The sequence below is a fragment of the Mustela erminea genome, chromosome 12, assembly GCF_009829155.1.
Source record: "Mustela erminea isolate mMusErm1 chromosome 12, mMusErm1.Pri, whole genome shotgun sequence".
In the NCBI taxonomy this organism is placed as follows: Eukaryota; Metazoa; Chordata; class Mammalia; order Carnivora; family Mustelidae; genus Mustela; species Mustela erminea.
The window spans coordinates 1415429-1430143 of record NC_045625.1 but is presented as its reverse complement, the minus strand read 5'-3'; the positions used below and the strand labels follow the sequence as shown (position 1 = coordinate 1430143).

Below are 14715 nucleotides of genomic sequence, written 5' to 3'. Positions count from 1 at the left end.
GCCCCCCCCCACCCCCAGGAAGTCCCTCTGCTGCGCTTGTCCCTCTGCAGGAGTTCACCACGTGTGACGTCAGCCTTAGGTCTCCAAAGTGCCGAGGTCACCGTCACCCTTGTCGGGAGGAGGGGTTGGATGTCGGTTCATGGGCCGGAGAGGAGGTGGCCTGGGAGAGAGGACGGGAGGTGAAGCGACCGCTCCTGGGGCACGAGGCTGCGGGAGGGGACTGTGACAGGGGCTGGGGGCCCTGGTGTGGCCTCAGGGGACGGCTTACCTGTGGGGACGACCCAGGAGCTAGGGAACATCCGTGCGGGCATCCAGTGGACACTGCTGGACTGGCCAGGCTCCGTCTGGGGCCGCTTCCCCCCATGGCTCCCTTTCCAGAGGGGAGACAGGTCCTTTGGGAAGGCAGCCGCTGAGAGAACGTCCCAGCGCTTTTCAGGATGTGCTCCGACCCGAGACGGCCCCAGTGCGCTGGTGGGCAGGACGGCTGGGGAGCGCCAGCCTTCTCAGAAGCCCCGGCGTGGGCTCGGCACGTGGGCGGCCTCCCGCACCGCGCACTCGGCCGCGGCCCTCGGGGGTGGAGGGTGGGTCGCCTGGAGTTCCGTGGTCCCTGCCAGGGTGCCCTCCTGTGTCCTGTCCTGTGGTGCGTGGAGCTAGCAGCCCCCCCGGCCCGGGCAAACCATGGGGTGTCCTGGGAGCCACCCTGTTCCAGGAATCCCCGCGACGTGCAGAGGCAGGAGAGTCCCAGCGCGAAAGCTTCCTGCTGTCCCCAGCCCGGTTCCCTCACGGGCCAGCAAGGCCGTGGTGCGCTCAAGCTGGGTGCCCGATCGGGGCGCGCAGACCTGCTCACCGCCCTCTCCTGTCTCCACAGGCCCTTCCCCTCGGAGGAGACGGCGGAGAATGACGATGACGTGTACCGCAGCCTGGAGGAGCTGGCGGAGTAAGGAACCCGCGGGACGGAGCGGGGACGGGGACGGGGTCGGGGACGGGGGCGTCGCGGTCCCCTCCGGGCAGAGCCGTCCTGCTGTCTTCCACGCGGCTGGTGGTGGCACGGATGCCCCCGGCTCCATGAGAGCTCAGGCGGACGAGTGCTTCTTCACTTCACGCCTCCCTCCGTGTTCTGGAAGGTTCCCCAGCGTCTGCTGGGGGTGGGGAGAGCTGGTGTTTCCAGAAGCAGAGACCTCTGGGGCTCAGGCTACAAGCAGAGGCCGTGTGTGGGTTCAGGGGTGTCTCGTGGCCCAGCAGGGGTGGGCGAGGAGCTGAGACCCGGCCACCTGAGGCCATGGGGGGCATCCCCCGTCCCCAGGACCCCACACTCATGTCGCCGTGTGCTGTGCTCTGCAGCTCACGCCCAGCCACCCTCCCGGCTGTTCTGCCTCACGGTCCCGGAGCCCCCAGGAACCGAGGAGAAGCCTGGGGCCGTGGCTCTTGAAGAGGTCGTCTGGCTCTGGGGGTCCGCTGTGGCCGGGGGTGGGGTCCTGCGGCTCAGAGAAGGGCCCCGGGCAGCTTCCGGGAGGAGGGGCCGTGGTGGAGGAGGCGGGGACACCCCCATTTTCTGCGGGCGAGAAGGCTCGTGAAGTGATGGGCCTGTCCGGGTGTGGGGCGGTGCCCGGGGGCTCCTGACCCGGCTGGCCCCTGCCCTTCCCAGCTTCCTGCCAACCAGACGCGCCGTTCCCGTTTGACAGCAGACGTGGCCTTGTTCCAGACCTTCCGGAGGACTTACCGTGCTTGTCCCCCTCATCCTGCAGCACAGCCTGGAGCAAGACCCAGGAAGAGCTGGCGTCCGGCCCGTCAGCCCGGAGTGTTCTCTGTGCTTAATGCCTGCCCTCCGGCCGGGGCTGCCTCCGGGGTGTGGGGCAGGATCCCGTCTATGTCAGCGGTCTGAGTTAGCCAAAACCCAACATGTCAGCACCGAGCTGGCGGCCCAGTCTCGGGGGAGTCTGTGAATCAGGCACCTTGCCATCCGGTGGAAGCGGCTGCCTGCGGTCCACCTTCCTGACACCGGGCTGGCCCCAGGGCCCTGAGATGACCCCGCTGTGACGTGTGGGGCTCCTCAGGGCACCCGTGCAGGTGCGACGTCCAGAGAGTGCCCTGAGGGAGACACGTGGGGGCCGGGGTCCTCTTGAGTTGTGTCCGAATCCTGGAGCACCCCTGCCTGTTTGCCCCAACCAGCCCCAGGAATCAGAGAGGGACATGGCTGTCGAGAAAGGGGCCTCTTGGGGAGCGGGCCTGAATGAGAGGCTGCTCCCCCAACCTCATAAAGGGTGGGGAAACGGAGCTCGGAGGCCCACTGGAAGGACAGGGTCATGCTGGCCTCGGGCAGCCCAGACCAAGTGAGAAATCCGTCCTCCAACCGGCCAGGGAGTCTCCCCTCCACGGCCATGCGGGGACCCCTGCCCCACTCTGGCGGTGTCGTGTTCCTGGGCCCCGAGTCCCGGGGTGGCCCTGGGGTGCCTGTTAGCCACGGGACCGACCCCCGGAAGCAGACCCCGGAGATGCGGGACTGACTCCGCTCCCACGGAGAGTCCAGGCAGGGGGCGCGAGCTAGTAGCGTTTTCTGTGACCCGAAGAGTGCGTCTCCTTCGCCAAGGAGTTCCCGTGACTGTGGTTCTTGCCGACGCAAATCCTAGATTACGGGAAATGAGGATGAATTTGAGTCTTTAACTCGCGGTTTGGCCCCGGCGGTGCCGGCTTCATGAATTCTCGTGCTTTCCTACCCTTTCCCCTTTCACCGAGAAGCACGATTTCCTCGCCTGTCCCCGTGGGCTCGGGATTGCGATGGGTCCGTTATGGCAGTTGACAAGACGCACGCAGACCTGCCATGTCTTTGCCGACCCTGCGGGCAGAGGAGGCGGCTGCGGGTCTCCGAGGCTGGACGGGGGCCCCGGCTCGGATCCGACGCCCGGCGTTGGCGGGGAGCGCGCGGGGCCCCCCAGGCGCGGCCGGCTGCTTCTGTGCCTTGAGTGCGCGGCCAGGGGTCCGAAGCGATGGTCACCTTGTGCTCCCGAGGGCCCTGCCGGTTGCCCAGACCTCAGACACGCAGCCATTTGAGGGGGTTGGACATTGTCCCCCCCCCCCAGCGCAGGGAAGCTGGTGTGGTTCTGGGGCTCCGGCGAGGGACCGCCACGTGTGGGTGGCACCCTGGACGCTTTCCCTGAGTCGATCACATATCTGTACAGTGACCAGCGGGACACGAAGCCTTTCCTGTGTGTCAGCTCGGGGTCAGGAGCTGGAAACGGGGATGAGACCCACCCCTGTTCCCTAGGACCCCAGGAGGTTGGGGTCATGTGGGTCTCCCCTGGTGCCCTTTTGGAATACCCCTTAGAGGGGTCGTTCTTACTGGGGTTGTCTAGAGCCTTTGCTGTCCCCAGTGTCCCCCAGTGTCCGCAGCCTATGGAACACCACTGCACAGTGGAAACCCCCTTCTGAGAAGGGCCCCTCAGAGCAGGTGTGTCGGCCGCGCAGGGCGCTCCGTCCATCCTGCTGCCACCACGTCTTATGTCTGAAGCAGCAAAACGCCCGTCCCGTCGGACGTGGCCTGGGCTCTGTCACCTCCTCCTTACGTGGTCTTTGACAAGTTACCCACCTCTGTGCCTCCGTTTCCCTACGTGTCCCCCGTAGGCATCAGGTTCGGCTTCAGGAAGACCGCCAGGGACACCGTGGGGCCTCGGCGCCCAGTGGGCGCACACGGGGCCTCAGCAGGTGAAGGTGGTGTTTCTTGTTCACCCGTTTCACTGAAAGTGTGGCTTTTCCCCCCAGTTCCCAAACGGCCGTGGCAGCGCCTTTCGGGAGAGCCACGGGTGCGCTTGTAGGGTTTCTAGTAGAAACAGAAATAGGTGAAATTAAATGTAAGAACGTATTTTTATTTTCCTGTCTATCCAGAATCGGTAGGAACTCAGCGTGGAAGCCCGCGTTTCCGATCACTGGTGCGGTAACGTGCCTTCTCCCCTGTGGCACAGAGCCCAGTGTGGTGCGTCCCTGATGCCAACGGCACAGCCCCGTCCACTGGGCCACGCCTGTGAGCTCACAGCCACTTGTGACTGGTGGCCCCCGTGTGGGCGGCACAGGCCTGGGATCCAGAACATGGTTCCAGGAGCGCGTGCGGGGCCCTCCCCACGTTTGAGTGGGCGATGCTGGACTAACGTTTTGTTCTCCACTGCTCTAAGCTCACGTTGGAGATCACTGAATAATGTATAATCAAATAATAGAGCAGCTGGTTGAAAAAATTAACACGAAATATTGCTGCTTAAATGGTCCATTTCAAGCTCCCGGGGCGCCGTCCCTGACCGTGGAGCAGGAGGAGAAGCCGCAGCTCTCTCTTCCCAGCCCCCTCTGCTGGCTTCTGCTGCCGCGGGGGGGGCGGGGGGGCTGTGGTCTTGGGGTCTTCTCCCGGCGTCTAACACGGCCGCTTGGGGATTTGGAAGCTACACCCCTTCTGTGTTCGGAGCTAGGAAGGGATGGAAGGGTTTCTTGCCCCACAGGAGGCCAGGGGGCTTGGGTGGGTCATAGTCACCCCAGCTCTGCTCAGCAGCCCTGCTTGGGGATGCTGGGGTGCGGGGGTCAGGGACGGGGTGCCAAAGCCCACGGTGCTGGATGTCAGGCTATGAGGGGTGGAACCGTGTGGGGGGTGCCTGGTCCCTCAGCTGCACGGGGAGGCAGCGGTGCCCCGACTCGTGGGGGCTCGTGTCTAGGAGGGTTACCGGGAGCTCCCTGCGGCAGGAGCTCAGAGAGATCACGGGCACGTCGCCTTGGGCTGCTTCCCTGCAGTACGGGCCCCGGAGCTGGGGCTTGCGACCCGGGCTCTGGTTTTGCTCCGTGACATTCCCATCCTTTCAAGGGCCCTCAGTCCCCCGGTGACACAACGCCACTCACTCGGGCCGTGCTGGCGAGCGTCTGCTTACTGGACCCAGAGTAGCAGCAAAGGCGACGTTCTGTCTTGCTCGGGGTGTGTCACGTCCTCCGTAGGGCCTCAGTTTCCCCACGTCTGAAGGGAACGCGGCAGCTGACGGAGTGTGGGTCCCTTCGAGCGTGAAGGCTCCACGGCGTTAGGATCGGGGAGCCCGTGGCTCAGCCCTCCCGTCACTTCCCTGGGAGTCGGAGTGATTTTCAGGCTTAAACAAATGTGATTGTGGCACGGCGGGAGATATAATTTGTCTCTAAATGTATAGCTGCGCGCTTTGCTGAATTGTAAAATGACTTCGCAGCTTTAAACGTGTCATGTTAGCAGCGTCGGGATAATTTTTTAAGATGCGTGATGTGTAGGAGCGCCCCGCGCCGAGGCTCCTTCAAGGGCGCGAGGCCGTCGCCGCGCAGCAGGGGTTTTCCTGGCGGGGGCGGGGACCAGCCTGCTGCCCGTTCCCCCTACCTGCAGGGAGTGGGACCAGTCGCTGCGCCTGATGGGGACCCTCATCCGAGGGCAGCCCGCCCCGCCCCCACCACCCTCCCCACCGCCGACCTTGCCCGTCTGCCTCTCCCCACTGCACCGAAAGCGTGTTTGAAAACTGTCCCGAGTTCACAGGCGTTCGAGCTGCTGGTGTAAAAGTTCAGCGTCTCACAGACACCTGCACGCGTGGGAGCGTTCATGTTGGGTCGGAAGGTGCCGGTTTGGGGACATCGGCTGTTCGCCCCAAAGGATGGCTCTTCCACAGGGACAAGTTTGGAATCAGACGATGCAGGAACAGCTGAAAACAGAGCAGCCCGCGGCCTGTGGGGTGGGCCGCCCCTCCCAGCCTGTGGGGAGGACCCCAGCGGCCCCACAGCCTGACGGAGGTTGAAGGAAACACCCCCCGCCCCAGGGCAGAGGCACTGGTGGACGCTGCCCTGGGCCAGCCTGGGAGGCTGCTGTCCCCAGGCCCATGGCGGGAGGAGGCTGGTGGAGGGGGCGGGGGGGTCTGGGGAGTCCTGGGCGCTGCGCAGGTGTCCCCTTTCTCTGTGGTGTCCCTGCTCGAGGGCCTCCCAGAACTCAGGGCCCTGGCTCTGGGCTGCTGAGGCGGTGACCCCCGCCACAGTCCTCTTTCGGCAAGGCCACCTTCCATGCGGCTGGGCTGCCTCTCATCTGGCTGTTCAGGTGTCCGTTCGTACGACCAACAGGGGGTGCCGACAGCCGGCCAGACATATGTGGTCCCCGGCCAGGTGTCCTTGGCAGCCCAGGGGCCCCAAGCCCTGCGGACAGTCTCTCCATCCTCGTGTGAGCTCTGGGAGGCGCCCCCGGCCGTGGGGCCTGGCTGAGTGGAAGGCGTGACGCCAGCATCCGGGTCTGTTCCCACGTGGAGCCCTGCAGATGCGTCCCGGACCTCCCCTGTGGACCCGGGACTGGCTCCGAGAGGCGAGGCACCCGCACTCTGCTGCGAAAGGGCAGAACTGCGGTTTGAATGGGTCTGTGTGACGCGCCCGCGGACCCGCTGTCCTCATCCAGAAGCTGTCTGGGGCGGGAGGGAGCTGGCATCCACCAGGTCAGCCCAGGGACTGGGAGGGCTTCCTGGGGGAGGTGTTGCTGCAGGGCACTTGGAGGGAGCATAGGACTTGCCAAAGTGGGATTTAGGAAACCTTCCCTCACCCTGCCGGGCTGCGTCCTGCCTTATTTTGGGCCAGGGTCTGGGAGGGTCTGGGTCTCAGCTGTGTCTCTGTGGGTTACTCAGAAGTTCAGGGCTGGCCGTCCTGCCCTCAAAGTCACCGTGTCTGTTTGTGCAGCCCGGGGGCGGGGCACGCAGCCCTCGAGCCCTGGCCCCTCCCTCCTGCCCCTGCGGTCTAGACCGGCGGCCCTTCCAGAGCTGGCGACAGGACAGGCTGGGGGGAAGGCCGCCCGTCCAAACCCTGCCCGGTAACCAGGCTCGTAGGGCCGTCCTCTCGTTCTGGGTGCGGAGACAGCTGGCCACAGCCGGCGGGACGGGCCGCCCAGTGCCCTGCTCCCCTCACTCTGCCCTTCTGGAACGACTCGGCCCCTTGGCGCACGGGCCTGAGCTGCCCCGGCTGGCCTAGGGCTTGGGTGACCTTGAAGCCCTGCTCTGTGCCCCCGCCCCGGTCTGCTTGTTCTGTGTGTGCGAGCCGGCACAAGGGGCCCCGAGGATCGAGCGCGGAGCAGATGCCCCCCTGCCGCTCTGCCCTGCTGTGTACTCTGGTGCCTGCCACCCGCCAGTAGGGCCCAGACCTCGGTGAATTTTCTTCTTCCTGCCTCGTTAGACCCGGGTCCTCTCGGGACCGAGGCGGTCACAGCGATTCTGTGGCCTGATTTAACAGTCCCTGCGGGGGTGGGGGTGGGGGCGGGTGGAAGGGACGGTTCCAAGACGGGCCGTTCGTCGGTCCCGGAAGGAAGCGGGAGCAGCTGGGCGTGGCCAGGAGAGCTTTCTGTCGTGTCTGGTAAGGGCGTCTCTGAATCACCTTCTCCATGCTCGCTTCGCGGACGTGTGGAAGGACGGGGCCAAGACGGGCCTGTTTAACCTTGCTGCCCTTGCGCTCAGGGCATGCCTGACTCCGTGGCCTGGGGCTGGGGGGCGCCTGGGGGCTCAGTCCGTGAAGCCTCTGCCTTCGGCTCGGGTCATGATCCCGGGGTCCTGGGATCGAGTCCTGCGTCGGGCTCCCTGCCCAGCGGGGAGTCGGCCTCCTCCTCTCTCTCTGCCCCTCCCACTCGTGCCTCTCTCTTGCACACTCCATCTCTCAAATAAATGAATAAAAATTGTAAAAAAAAAAAAAACTATTTAAAACATGAGCACATGGGCGCCTGGGTGGCTCAGTGGGTTAGGCCACTGCCTTCAGCTCAGGTCATGATCGCAGGGTCCTGGGATCGAGCCCCGCATCGGGCTCTCTGCTCGGCAGGGAGCCTGCTTCCTCCTCTCTCTCTGCCTGCCTCTCTGCCTACTTGTGATCTCTCTCTGTCAAATAAAATAAATAAAATAAAAAAATAAATAAATAAAATAAATAAAACATGAGCACATATAACATCCCACGTTTCTCCATGAAAGGTTGGGTCACGTGCGTGGAACCTGCGGTAACGGCTTACAGACCTGCGTCCTACAAAAGCCAGCCTGGAGGTCACCTTCTCCAGGGAGGCACCCTGGCCCTACGAGGCCAAATGAAGTGCTTCTTCCCCAGAAGATTCAAAAGCACACCGGGACTATCTTTGTCACCGTGTCACCATGCCTTCCTGCGTTTGTCCCCCAGCCCCGGAGCTGAGTTCCCCCTTAAGGGCAGGCAGCTTGACCTGAGCCCTGCGCGTGGGCACTCTGTGCCCGGTGGTCGTGGGGAGGGCCTGAGCCTTGGGATTTTCCTTTCTGCGGACCTGAGTCGCGGTCCCCGTCCTCACGGCCTTCACAACACTGCGAAGCTGCTGGTCCTGTCCCCATTCTGCATTTGAAGAAATTAAGGCTCAGAGAGGGTAGGTGACTGGCCTGTGGTCACACAGCAGACGCTACATGACAATGCAGGGACTGAACCCCTGGGCCATCTGCTGCTGTGGCCCAGGACATTCCTCAGGGTCTTACCCGTATGACCCAGCCCGGGGTGGTGGGGTTGTACTGCTTGTACTGCTTAGAAAGTGTCCTGGGAAAAGAGAGCGCTTTGGTGGGGAGCACGGGGCCAGGCAAACCGGGCTCCCTCCGGGACACTCCCAGACGGCAGCCGTGGTCTCGACTTGGTGTGTTCCTACACGGCTTGGTGACCTCGGGCTCCTGTCTTGCCCTCTCTGGGCTCTGCTGTAGGAAGAGCAGCGCCTCCCTCACAGGTTGGGGTGAGGGTCTGCCGAGGTGTGTCCATGTGTCTGTCCCTATGTGCGTCCACCGAGCCCATAGCCGGCTTCTCCTGGCTCCCTGGAGCCCCCCTCCCTGCTGCTCGGCATGGACCGAGGTCAGGAAATGTCTGGTTTGGTTTCTGAGTAGCAAGTGAATGGTGGTTCGGCGTCTGGCTTCGCAGCGTCAGACAGCCCGGGGCCAGAACGCACATCCGCGCCTGTCACCAGCAGTGTTTTATGTCCACGGTAAACGCACAGGCTCGCCGGAGGCCGAAAGCAGACGGTCTGTTTGCCTTTCTTTGATTTTCCTGGGCGGGTGGGCCCTCTCGGAGCAGCTGACTCTGTAACAGAATCGGGCAGGCAGGTCGGGCCCTGGGGTCTGGGGCGTGAGGGGAGGCGGGTTTCTGCCCTCGCTGTGGGGGCAGCGGGCCATTGTGAGGACGGAAATAATGGCTGGGATTTAGCATCTGTTAGGGAGGCTGCCTGTTAGAAAACGCAGGAAGGGAAAGATGAGCCTGGGCAGGGGGAGAGGAGAAGGGGGGAGGGTGGGGGCCGGGAGGGGTGAGCAGGGGTGGGGCGGGGAGGCCAGGGCCACCCGCGGTCCGTGTCCCTGCGAGAGGGGAACCCGAGGGTCTCCCTGGAGCGGGGGTCTGGCCCCGGCCCTGGGCCCACCTGCCCTTTCTGATCTGATCCAGGCTGTCCCCCCGAACCCGCCCCGTGCGCACTGTCCCTGGGACAGGGAAAGGCCGTCTCTGAGGCCCGCGAAGGCCCCGTCAGCGCTGAGACCTGGCCTCCTGGTCTTTCGAAACCTGGACGGTGTCCGTGTATTTACTGAGCGCAGGTCCCTGGGCTGTCGTCCCCCCGAACTCCCCCCTCCTCCCCACCGAGGGTAACAGGCCGCCGCCCCTTACTGAGCGCCTACTGTATACCGGGCCTGTGCCGGTCACTTTCATTAAGGCTGATCCTTCCGACCACCTCGCCTGGGGGGTGAGGTTATTCCTACTTCACAGATGGGGAAACTGAGGCTGGGGTCCTCCTACCTAGAGTGACGCAGCCAGAGACTGGCAGAGCCCAGGATTCATCTTATACTTGCCCGGCGGCCTCCCCTCGAGGTGGGCAGACTGGTGAGTCCTGCTCCTGCCCCCGGTGACCTGGTATGCTCCCGACTGGCCCGAGGAGGTGGGGACCCGCCAGCTGTCGTCTGGTGTTGCCAAGGGCCGGGACGCGCACAGCTTCCGTGGGGCACGGACCTCGAGGATTTTTGTGACCTGTAGCCTCTGATACGTTAAAGTGTCCCCGACGTGAGTCTCTGTCAGCCCCAGGGACTGATTGGCAAAGAATCAGGCTGTAATCAGGACTGTGTGACACAAAAACGACACAGAACAGATGGCATTGGCCTCTGCCGATTCGGAAGGTATTTTTGGATTTTGTAGGAATGTGAGACATGGGGCTAGGGTGGGGTCAAGTGTGCCAGGCCCTGGTGGGAGGCCCTCCCCGCTATGGGACCCTGTGCCCCAGTTCCGGGTGCCGGGTTGTAGCCGGACACCCAGCAGGCCAGAGGCCAGGATCCTGGTGCAGACGGCACTCCCTCCTGGTCAGTGCGCGGCACTTGGGACGCTCTGACGCTCGTGGGACTCACACTCCCCTCCCCAGCCACATCTGTCATTTCTTTTTCCTCCCGTCCAGCAGCCGTGGCTGTCAGGGGCACTGGGCCCAGCTGGTCTTGGCATAGACTAATCTGTTCTGAGAGATGCCTGAGACGCATCGGGTGTCCCCTACCCTGTTCAGGAAACTCACTTTTGGAGACGAGGACTTTGCTGAAAAGCCAAGTGACAGTGGGATACCCACGCCCACGTTGGCCAGACGTCAGAAGTACTGGGAAGCAGAGCTTGTTACCCGCGCCAATGACCCCACGGTATTCCAGAAGCACCTGTATTTCAGGCGTAACCGCTACCCTGTCCGTCTCCCCCCCTGGATGGTGAGGTGCCGTCATCCAGTTGCTGGCACAGAGTCCGTCCGAGGAGAGGTATCGATTTAACCAACCAGATGCGATGGGTGTTTTGTTTTATCTTAGTTGCCGAGCTAAGCAAATGTGTTTGATTTACCTTCATAATATCTTTTGAAGTTTATCTCTTTAAGTAGCCTCTATGTGCAACATGGGGCTCGAACCCACGACCCTGAGGTCAAGAGCCTTATGGTCTTCCAACGGAGCCAGCCAGGCAGCCCCATAATTTTGTCTGAGTGAAGAAGAAACCCACTTCTTTGCTGCTGCTTTTATTCCCCCTCTTCTGGCCGGGCACAAAGTGGACGCCATTTTACCGTTTCCAATAATACCAAGAACGTGTATGTCTTAGGGCTCATTGGCTTGACTTAGAGAACGTTTGCAGAGTGTTTTCATATGTGAGAGTAGGATGAGCGTAGAAAGCACGGGGGTACGAGTGGTCTACGGCCGTAGGATGAGGACCCCAGAGGAAGGGAAACTGTGGCCATTAGAGGCAGGTGACTGACCATTCGCTTCTCTGGTCTTCAGCGGGCTTTGGGTAACAGACATCTTGCAGAGCAGAGGGAAGGAATGGTGGCTGCGCTTTTTAGATTTTTCGGTTGCAAGTTAAGACACCAGAACGCAGCTATTCATCTCGTGTTTCTTGCTGTTTACAGCTACAGCCCTGAGTGAGTCGGAAGAGGGAGGGGTGCGTGAAGAGGGATCCCCTACGAATGAAGGGTCCTTGTCTTTATTGATTTTGAGGAAGGAAACAGGCTGAGAGCGTGGTCGTGGACATGTGTTGGGGTAATTGCCTTGGGTGTATCCCAGGCTCCGAGTCTGTGTGGTCATGGCTCCTGTGAGTACAGGGAGAGGGGAGGGACGGCATCGTGTCACTTTCACAGGCAGGAACCCCAGGTTCTTCAAGGAGTGCTCACTGTGTGCGGGATTAGAGTCTGTGGCCTTTGCCTGAGGGTGCTCCCCAGTCCAGGTAGAGAGCTGCACTCCTGCCGGTTACGGTGTCAGGGAAGACACTGAGGCCGGGAGGGCAGCCAGAAAGTTAGGAAGGAAATGCCGGGAGGGAGGGACCTGGGAGGGTAGGAGGGACCTCAGAGCCCCCAGATCTAATAATCCACCAAAATCCCTGGCTGGCCATTCAACGTCATACACACAAGAAAGACCCTGAGGCTTCCAGAGGGGGATGGGAAGTCTGGCATCCGAAAACCTAAATTCAGCAGCATTCCAGTTGCTGCTCCCTGCTGGAAAGACGGAGTTTGACGTTTGAGTCCAACCAAATTGACGGCTTGTTAGAACACGTATTAGGTAGAAATAACGGAATCTCCGTGATGGATCGTTTGTCACGTCTGATGTTCAGTCCAAAGTCATCAGACTTGCCACGAAACAGAAAAAATGTCATATTTAGAGAAAAAAAAAAAAAGTCAATAGGAACCAGCCTGGGGATGAGCCCGATGTTACAGTCCGCAGCTTTTATTAACACGGTCAGGGACTTCGAGGAAAGTGTGCACAGAGTGAATGAACAGATGGGGAGCCTCAGCACAGAAGGGGACGCGACGAAGAGAGCCACATGAAGACGCTAAAACTGAAGCCCACGGTAGCTGAGCTGAACAGCCACGGATCTGCTTTAATAGAAGATGCTGACAGTAGAGGAGGGAGGTCAAGAAGGCTTGTTCAACGGAAGGAAGACACCTGAAGGAACAGAGACAAGAAAATGCCAGCAGAGCCTCAGACATGTGGGGCCATGCCAGGGGTCCAACATACGTGGAACTGGAACCCCAGAAGGAGAAGAGAGAGACAGTGGACCAACATGGTGGGCCCAGACTACCTAAATTCCCCAAACTCTGTGATAAAACAGCAAAATATTGAGAGAAATGAAAGAAGACTTGAAAATGGTGGTGTATATACTATGTTCATGGACTGGGAGAGGATAGTGTTAAGGCGCCTGGTCTCCCAGCGGGCTTTTTTGTTGTTGTTGTTGTTGTTGTTGTTGACAAGATTATTGTAAAGTTTCTAGAGAAATACAAAGGACCTTAGGATGGTCATAAACAATTTCATAAAAGAACAAAGTAGGGACTTAAAGCACCTGGTTTGGGAACTTTCTATTAAAAAAAAAGTGATCGGGACGCCTGGGTGGCTCAGCAGGTTAAGCAGCTGCCTTTGGCTCAGGTCATGATCCCAGCGTCCTGGGATCGAGTCCCACATCGGGCTCCTTGCTCCGCAGGGAGCCTGCTTCTCCCTCTGACTCTGCCTGCTGCTCTGTCTGTCTGTGCTCGCGCTCGCTCTCGCTCTCTCTCTCTGACAAATAAATAAATAAAAATCTTTAAAAAAAAAAAAAAAGTGATCAAAACAAATTGCTATTGTCACAGGCATAGGTGAATAGGTTGACGGAATAAGATTATAGAATTCCAGAATAGACCCACCCACACTTGCGTGGGCTGTGGTTTTGGTCAAGGGGATCTAAGTGATCCAGTGAGAAGAAAAAAGCTTTCAGCCAATTGTCCTGAAACTCCGGAATGTCCCCAAAGAGAAACGGACCTCAGTCTCTACCCCACACCATGCACGGACATCTTGAGACGGATCAGAGGTCTGAACATGAACACTAAAATTACATAGCTCTTAGAAGGAGAAACAGACCAACCTTGGAATCCTGGAAAACAAAGCCTTCTTAGAGAAGACACAGCGATTTCTTAGATGGGACACAGGACAGTCGGGATACCATAGGAGAAAGGTGTGCTAAGTTAAGCTTTTTTTTTTTAAAATGATTTTATTTTTTTATTTTGACAGACAGAGATCACAAGTAGGCAGAGAGGCAGGCAGAGAGAGAGAGAAGGAAGCAGGCTCCCTGCTGAGCAGAGAGCCCAACACGGGGCTCGATCCCAGGACCCTGAGACCATGACCTGAGCCGAAGGCAGAGACTTAACCCACTGAGCCACCCAGGCGCCCTGCTTTTTTTTTTTTTTAATTAAAAATGAATATTTTTTAAAAAGACACCACTCAGAAAACCAGTAGACAAAGCCAGAAACTGGGAAAAGAAATTCATGAAACATACCTGACATGAAACTCGTGTGGAGAACACGTAAGAGTTCTGTTTCTTTCTCAATAAGAAGAAGGCAGCTAGCATTTAGAAATGGAGGGAAGTCTCCAGCAGGCCTTGCACAAAGGGCGATGCACCAATGTCCAGAAGTACGCGGGAAAGTCCTCAGCGTCTGGCCATCGGGGACATGCAGAACATGAGCGCGGCGACGTGGGTGGAGGAGGGGCCCCGTGCGGGCGGTTGGCCGTGCCTGCACCGGGTGACCTTGAGGCCCCTCTCCAGGCCTCCTTTGAGTGATTTTCATTCGTTTCATCAGCTCTTAGGAACGGTCACGGGCCCTCTACATCTTTTCCCCGCCCGCCAGAGCAAAGCCGATGTCGGTCTCCAGACGCTGTCCGTGGCCTCAGCTGCCTTCGAGGTGTCTAATTTAGCAGCCCAGAAGCGTCCCTTTCTCCCCTCGGTTCCACGCTGTCAGAATTCTCGACAGTGGCTTTGTCAGCAGGCTCGCTCTGCTGCACGATCGAAATCGGGGGTGGCTCATCACCCCCCACCCCCACCCCCCCAGCCAGACAGAACCCTCGCCAACACTTGCCTGGACACCCGCTAATGTGGCGGGCTGGGCTTCCGGAGCCGTTTCCTCTGGGGACAGGCTCTGGAGAGGCAGGGGAGGTGACTTGTGTCAACGCGAGTGACCCACCCAGGGGGAGGGCCTCTGAAACGGTGGGTTCCTGCTGGGTCCGAGCAGGGCCCTGTCCCCACTGGGGCACTGCCCTGCGCTGCGGTGCTCTCCGCCTCCGGGGGTGGGGAGGTGAGAAAGGAGAAGTGTTTTCCAGGTTCCTGACAGGTGTGTTAGCGCAGAAGGGCCCAGCGGTGGCGATGGTTATTGAGTCCGCGTGCTGGTTACCGCGTCTCCGTGCTGGTTCCCATGTCCGCGTGCTGGTTACGGCGTCCGTGTGGTGGTCA

The 14715-nt window shown here is 60.4% G+C and overlaps 1 protein-coding gene across 8 annotated transcripts in view; it reads left to right on the top strand.

Annotated features, from left to right (window-relative positions):
- Nucleotides 1–14715, top strand: part of VAV2 (vav guanine nucleotide exchange factor 2) — a 152009-nt gene that overhangs the window by 92916 nt on the left and 44378 nt on the right. For all 8 annotated transcript variants that reach the window (XM_032307820.1, XM_032307821.1, XM_032307824.1 and 5 more), the window contains one exon: nucleotides 869–937. In XM_032307820.1, the coding sequence (XP_032163711.1) occupies nucleotides 869–937 (69 nt within the window). The remainder of the gene's footprint in view (nucleotides 1–868; nucleotides 938–14715) is intronic.